The 7,950-nt window shown below is 48.0% G+C and overlaps 1 protein-coding gene across 1 annotated transcript; it reads right to left on the reverse strand.

The window, feature by feature from the left end:
- Window positions 1-3,506: 3,506 nt before the first annotated feature.
- LOC135999513 (olfactory receptor 6E1-like) lies at window positions 3,507-6,621 on the reverse strand. Its single transcript, XM_065653084.1, has 2 exons — window positions 6,600-6,621; window positions 3,507-4,444 (listed from the first exon to the last, which is right to left on the reverse strand). The coding sequence occupies exons 1-2, from the start codon at window positions 6,619-6,621 to the stop codon at window positions 3,507-3,509; spliced, it is 960 nt and encodes a 319-aa protein (XP_065509156.1).
- Between the last annotated feature and the right edge of the window lie 1,329 nt (window positions 6,622-7,950).

A 7,950-nucleotide genomic window follows, 5' to 3' on the forward strand; every position in this document is an offset into this window, starting at 1 on the left:
TGTCCTGTGTCACATCTTTGTAATACAGGGTGCTTCAAAAGGATAGACCCATTTTGAAATCACTGTATCTCTGAAATTGGGGCCATCTTTTTGAAATACCCCATAAAGGGGGATTTCCACAGTTTCAGTATTTGGAGCTTGGGCTCTTCTTCCAAAGCTGTGGTCAGCCTGAATAAATTTCCCTCACAAGGCCATGCTGCTGTGCTTGGGTTTTTCATGGGCTCAGGGGAGGACATGGGGCAACATGTTACGTCACGGTGCTGCTTTGAGTGTTCATCTGTGGGTGCCCAGTGTTCCTGGAGATGGTGAAGGACCTTCAGTGATCTGCCTTGGACTGCCTCGCTGTGGTTGTCAGGCACCACAGCCTGCTCCCAGTGCTCTGTGCTTCAACAGGGGAATAAATGACGCACAGAAACCTATTTCTGCATTCCCCAGCTCAGGGCAGGCTGCTCTGTCACTGTGGTAGCAGGAGCAGCATGAAGAGCTCCTGGGCCAGGAGTCTTGTGCTGGTGAGAGGGGCTGGCACAGGAGGGCTGCCAGCAATGGGTGTAAAGGATCTCTTGGAAACAAGAGCAGGGGACAAAGGGGGACTGGCCTGGGTTCCCTCATGCCATGGCTGGCCCCAGCCCTTGGGCTTATGGGGAGTCTAATCCTCCTCTCTGTCCCAGTCCATCTATCTGACCATCCTACCACGCACCCGTGCATCCATGCATCCATGCATCCATCCATCCCTACATCCATACCGGTACTCCATATGGGTGAGCTGCCCCATGATGTTTCTCATCCCAATGAGATCATATAATCATTTAGGTTGGAAGAGACCCTCAAGATCACCGACTCCAACCATGAACCCAGCTCTGGCACTAAACCATGTCCCTAAGAACCTCATCTATATGTCTTTTAAACACCTTCAGGGATGGTGACTCAACCAATACTTGGACAGCCTGTTCCAATGCCTGACAATCTATTTCATGAAAAGATTTTTCCTAATATGCAAACTGAACCTTCCTGGGTCCAACTTGAGGCCGTTTCCTCTTGTCCTGTCACTTTCTACTTAGGAGAAGAGACCAACACCCTCCATGCTACAACCTCCTTTCAGGCAGTTGTAGACAGTGATAAGGTCTCCCTTCAGCCTCCTGTTCTCCAGGCTACACAGTCTCAGTTCCCTCAACTGCTCCCCATCTGACTTGTTCTCCAGACCCCTCACCAGCTTTGTTGCCCTTCTCTGAACTCACTCCAGCATCTCAAGGTCTGCCTTGTAGTGGGGGGCCCAAAACCACACACAGGATTTGAGGTGCAGCCTCACCAGTTCCGAGAACAGGAGGATGATCACTTGCCTGGTCCTGCTGGCCACACTATTCCTGTTGCACGCCAGGATGCTGCTGGCCTTCTTGGCCACCTGGGCACATGCTGACTGATGTTCAGATGGCTGTCGATCAACACCCCCAGGTCCTTTTCCATCGAGCAGATTTCCAGCCGCTCTTCCTTGAGCCTGTAGCGTTGCATGGGGCTGTTGTGACCCAACTGCAGGAGCCGGCACTTGGCATGAAATTGAACAAGTCCAAGTGCTGGATTGTTCACCTGGGATAGAGTAACACTGAGTGCAAGTGTAGACTGGGAGAGAGTGGCTGGAGAGCAGCCCTGCAGAAAGGGATCTGGTGTGATGGTTGGCCACAGGGTCAATAGGAGGCAACACTGTCCCCCAGCAGCCAAGACGGTAAACCGCATCCTGGGGTGCATCAAACACAGCATGGCCATGTGGTTAAAAGAGGTGACTGTGCTGCTGTATTCAGCGTTGGTGCGGCCTCACCTTGAGTGCTGTATGCAGTTCTGGGCCCCACATGTTATTACAACAAGGATGTGAAGGTCCTTGAATGCGTCCAGAGGAGAGCAACAAACGTGGTGAAAGGGTTGGAGGGATTGTCCTCTGAGGAGCGGCTGAGGACTTTGGGCTTCTCTAGTTTGGAGAAAAGGAGGCTGAGGGGCGACCTCGTTGCTCTCTACAGCTTCCTGAGGAGGGGACACGGACAGGGAGGTGCTGAGATCTTCTCCCTGGTGTCCAGCGATAGGACATGTGGGAATGGTTCAAAGCTTGGCCAGGGGAGGTTTAGACTGGTTATTAGGAAACATCTCTTTATCAAGGCTGGTCAAACACTGGAACAGGCTTCCTCGAGAGGTGGTCAATGCCCCAAGCCTGTCAGTGTTTAAGAGGCATTTGGACAGTGCCCTTGATAACATGATTTATTTTTTGGTCAGCCCTGAATGTGTCAGGTATTTGAACTAGATGATTGTTTAGGTCCCTTCCAACTGAACTCTTCTAGTCTAGCCCAGTCTATTTTATGTATATACCCGTTCAGGGTGGATTCTTCCAGCAGCGGGGCTCAAACACTCAGTCTGCTCAGTAGCCTCCCCAGGACACCGGCCTTGCCAGTTGCAGACACCAGGACGCATGAGCCCCCAGGGCCGCAGCCCCATTCCAGGTACTGGTACAGATGCCCCCCAGTCACACACATGTGTGCACACACTCTTATGTCCAGTCACTCTGGTCTCTCAGTTGCTGGCATCAATGACATACAGGCTGTCTGACCCCCTGGTCCTGCTCCAGTTGCTACACTCACATCCCCATGCTCACACGTTCACACAGAGAAGAGATTTGCTCACACAGCAAAGATTTAGAAATTAAGTTTAATGAGAAGACAGGACGGACGGCAGTGGTTGGGGTCCTTCCCCAAACTTCCCATGGTAAGTCCTGTGTAATCCAAAGATGCTCTTCCCCTGCATCCCACCATGTGTCCTGCACCCCTAGGCAACAATCCCGTTAGTCTAAATGGTGATCCAGAGAGCTGCGCTCAGTGGCTCCTCTTGATGGGCTTCACACCTGGACAATGAGGCTGATGGCTCTCCCAGGGTAGCCTTGGGACAAGATGTTCATTCCCCAGAGCCTGTAATTTGGGTTCCCACTTGCCAATGAGTCTCTGTGCTCTTCTTGGTTTTGGAGATGGGCTCCTGATGAGCTGGTGGCTCCCCAGTGATGGGGCTGAGAGCAGCTGGGGCAGGGTATTAACTGAGTTACTTCTCCTGCCATTGTTAGTGCCTTCTTTGTGTGTGAAGAGGAGGTTTTTATCACTTAACACAATGCAATGAGATAGGACAAGAGGAAATGGCCTCAAGTTGCAGAAGGGGAGGTTCAGATTGGATATTAGGAAAAAATTCTTCCTGGAAATGGTTGTTGGGCATTGGAACAGGCTGCCCAGGGCAGTGGGGAAGTCACCACCCCTGAAGGTGTTTAAAAGGTGATTAGACAAGGTTCTTAGGGACATGGCTTAGTGCTAGAATTGGGTTGTGGTTGGACTCGATGATCCTGAGGGTCTCTTCCAACTGAAAGGATTCTATGATTCTATCAATCTCCTGAGGTATCTCTGTCTGGAGGTTACATACATATGCATTGGTATTATCTAACATATGATAGCAGATCACTGGAATTGCTGTCCAGAAATGCCTCATGATTAGGGGAAAAGCTGTGCTCTTGTACGGGCAATGGCTTCATTCAGGGCCAGTATCACAGCCTTGTTTCTAAGACTGTAGATGAATGGATTTAAGAAGGGGTACAGAACGGTGTTCAGCAATGCTACAAATCTGCTGTTCTCCAAGGAAACACCTACTGAAGGACACACGTAGAGAGCAATGCAGCTCCCATATGCAATTGCCAAGGTGGTGAGATGGGAAGAACATGTAGAAAAAGCTTTTTTCCTCCCATAGGCTGCTGGAAGATGTAAAATACAGAAAAGGATGCACAGGTAAAATGCCAGAGTTAAACATAAGGAACCCAGAATGACAAATGATATGAAAACAGAGTCTATTTTCCAAAGCAGGCTGGTGTCAGAGCAGGACAGTTTGAATAAGGGGGAGTTGTCACAGAAAAAGTGATGGATCTCATTTGAGCCACAGAAAGTCAGCTGGGAGAGGATGACCAGGCGGTAACTCAAGAGTGTGAAGCCTGTGACCCAAGTAGCAACAACCAGGTGGATGCAGAGCTGAGGCTTCATGATGGCAGCATAATGCAAAGGTTGGCAGATGGCAACATAGCGGTCAAAGGACATGACAACAAGTAGAATAAGCTCTGTACAGCCCAGGGCAAAATAGAAATAGGATTGGGCAAAGCAGCTGCTTAGTGAGATTGTTCTCCTCCCAGAACCCAGGATCACAACCAACTTGATGCTTGTGGAGGATGTAAACCAGATTTCCAGGAAGGCCAGATTGCCAATGAAAAAGTACATGGGGGTTTGAAGGCGGTGATCCGCATATACGAGGAAAATGATGGTGGCGTTCCCCACCACTGTTGTCAGGTATATGAGCAGAAAGACCAGAGAGAGTAAGAGCTGTAGTCTTTGATCAAGCCCTGAGAAACCCTCTAGGATGAACTCAGTAACTGCAGTTTCATTTTCTGAGCCCACGTTGAATTTCGGTTCGTCATGCTGAGACAGGAACATGGCAAAAACCAAGTGTGATAATTCCACAGTCTGGGTGAAGGGCTCCCCAAAACTCTCTGCTTCTTTCCTTTCTTGCAGTCTTCCTATAGTACACAGATAGAGGACTTCAAGCACTTCTCATACCCTGATATTTCTGCATCAAATTTCATTTGGAGTTCTGAGAATTTGTTGTCTTCTTTCTATATTTTTCAAACACTCAGAAAGAATTTTTCCTTCAAAACAGAGAATTTTAAAGTCTGTTAGCTATTTTATCCCATTCCTGGCAAATTCCAAATGCACACAGGTCTTTTCCAAACATCTGTCACACCTATGTGCCTAAGTCATCTCTTCTATTGCACAAATGCCAAACTATTACATCAAGTCAAATCAAATCAAATCAAATCAAATCAAATGTATGCTGTAAGCTTTTCTTTCTATGTTTCAGTACTTGCCTTTTTGGACTAGGAATCCCTGAGTATCTACTGATTTCAGAATAAGCAGTATCAAGCATCTCTTTCGTAATCCCGTGCTTTCTTCCACAGCTTTGTGCTCTCTGTTTCTTCAGGAAAGGGGAGGGGAGGGCAGAATAGGGACCAAATATAACTCATCTTCTTTAGTTATGGTTCCACCCGGTCTCATCTGACATCCATCTGCACTGAAATGCAGTTACTTCCAAACAGTTGCTCATTGCTATTACTATCAAATATGCTGACCTAAACGCAGACCAGGAGAATAGTGACTGGAAGAGATCTGTAACTTTTCTTTTGCGTGCCAGCTATAGGTTGGGAGGACCCAGCCTTGAGAGTTTTCTCCTCTCTCCATTGATTATACAGGGAGCCTTGGGAAAACAAATTCTCACAGGCACCTGTTGTGAAGCAGATGAAACTCACTATTCAAGTCTCAAATCTCCCATTCCTAAACTTATTTTGTTTTTTAAATCAAACTACACATGTAGGAGAAAGAAGGACCAAAAAATCCCACATATACAATAAAGACTGGTGTTTATCCCTTCATCTTTCCATTTGTTTTCAGACATAGAAAGGAGTAGAGCAGACGGCTCCAAAACCAGAATAATTCAAAATGCAAAGGGAGAAGAGGGAGAGGAGGAGATGGTGGGTTTGAGGCGGTGAAACAAAGTTGTGCGGGTGTGCAAGCAGAGCTCTTCAGTCATTAGTCACCTGGGTGGTCCAAGGACTTTCCCATCTCATTGTCCACAGAGACAGCAGCAGAAACTGGTCTGAGACAATGGATCAACTTGAAACCAAGTGATCGAGTTCAGTCAACCTCCTTCAATATCAACCACCTCCAAAATAAGCAAAAATTAGTCACCTCAAATGAAATGTTGGCCTGACTTGTGTGGGATTTCTCCAGGTGGGATTCCAGACAGTGCTGGAGACGGGCAGATCCTGCTGTGCCTGGGCCTGTTTCCTGTGCATACAGGTAGTTATTAACATCCTGGGTGAAGAACCTGACTGTTTTAGAGATCCCTGTAGCAGTTTCTGCTGCAAAACTGAATAAAATTGAGTAAACGGTAATTGCTAACTTGCTTGCACATGCCAGAGAGGATGTGCAGGACAACAGGCTGGCCAATTATAAGAACTCAGCAGAACTGTTGTATGGGGAGCCTCACTTGATCCAGTTGAAGACACTCTTGCAAAGATCCTTGCACAGGAGTCTCTTCCAATCTATGATATTCCATAATTCAAGTAATTTTTTCCTCAGAGAGCTCTTCAAAGAATAGGCAAGGAAGTAAATGAGACAGAGGAAAAGAATTAGAGATACAAAATGTGCCAATGCAAATTAAGAAGATCCTCTGAACAGTGTTTCTCAACTCAAACCATTGGTAGGCAATGTATTTTGGGAAATGGCTGCATAAAAACATTCACATAGAGATACAGTGTTTAATTAGCTTGCCGGCACTTGGCCATGGAACTGTCTAAACAAACAAACAAACAAACAATGAGAAGTTTCATGAAAATTAGTTTAAAAATACTAGCAGTTGTGGAAAGGAAGACTTTTTCAGCTATTACATAGAAGTCTTTTCTGCAGAGGGCTCAACTATTCCCTAAAGTCTCCGTTCAGGGGTTGATTCAGTTGTTTGCACAGAGGTGGCCACTGCCTCCAACATACCCTGGGGCAGCTGAAGCACCATGTGGGACTGGGAAAAGTCTCCCCGGACCTACGGGAGCTGTTCTGGAGCACGAGCTGGTAGGCGTGAGCGGAGGTTGGGGACCTTAGGGGTGGTGCAGGGCTGCCGGGTGGGCTGAGCAGGGACCTCAGCAGCACAGCAGCCCATTGTGTCCCGTTGGATGCTGCTGCGAGGTCACTTCTGTCACAGGAACTGGCTGACCAGCAGCGGGAAGGCAAATACTTAGAGGTCATGAAGGCCATCAGAAAGCTGCTCCCAAGATGATGACAGATTTGGGAAGGTCAAGGGGAACTGGGACAAGAGAGACTGGAGATTTGGGGGAGGAAAGAATGGCTTGGCCAACAGAGATGAGAGATTTGGAGGGTTTCAGGTAATGGTGATGCTGCCGTGACATTGACTGTGAAAACATTCATGTTAGGCCCTTACCTGTGTTCTAAGCAGTAATCTTAAACTCTAACTTTACCCCTAAATGCTAGTCCCCTCCCTGACAGTAATGCGCTACTTTAAACCCAAACCTCAAAATTTACCTCTAAGCCAAATCCCAAGCCCATAACCCCTCATTCTTAGTCTTATGCTTTTACTCACTTTAATCCCTATCCTGTATCCCTAACCTTAAATTACCAGCCTTAACATTAGGCCTCACCAAAACCCTAAAAAAACCCCCTAACTCACAAAGCTAGCTCATACCCTGAACACTAACCACGCACCTAAGCAGATTGCCAGATGCCTAAATCCTAACCCAGAACAGCGAGCTCTAATCCTTAATCCCTAAACTGAACACCTCATCCCCAAAGCTCTCATTGCCATGCTCACCCCCATCACCTCCAACCCCTCTCCCTACCCTACTTCAGCAGTTTGGCCCCCTGGGGCAAACCAGGGTAATTCTGGAGCAGCCACAGGGCATCTGAAGAGGGATGTGAGGTTACAGGTACCTGACCAGCTGTCAGGCCCGAGGAGGAGATGGGCAGAATTGCTGGGACCAGGTCTATGGTGCCTCAGGGACTCATGGGCCAGCAAGGGGCACACGGCTGTGAGGTCACTTCCACCTGAGTACCTGGTAGGCCAGCTTCAGGCACATGACTGGTCTATGTGCGTGTCCTTGAAGCTGTGCCTAAGGAATTGAAAAGCCACCAGCATGCACGTAGCTTGAATGTTGTTTGCAAGGTCTCTGCTGCCGTAGCGCCTTGCAGGACTGGCATGGAGATGCACCTGGCAGTCAGAGAAAGACCACCAGCAGGTGCATGGGCTTGGCGGGTGACAATCATGTTACTTTTATCTGCAGCAGGCACATGCCTTTAGTCTTGTCCAGCAAGCTGAAAGGCCAACAGCAGG

This window comes from Caloenas nicobarica, chromosome 28, assembly GCF_036013445.1.
Source record: "Caloenas nicobarica isolate bCalNic1 chromosome 28, bCalNic1.hap1, whole genome shotgun sequence".
Taxonomy (NCBI): domain Eukaryota; kingdom Metazoa; phylum Chordata; class Aves; order Columbiformes; family Columbidae; genus Caloenas; species Caloenas nicobarica.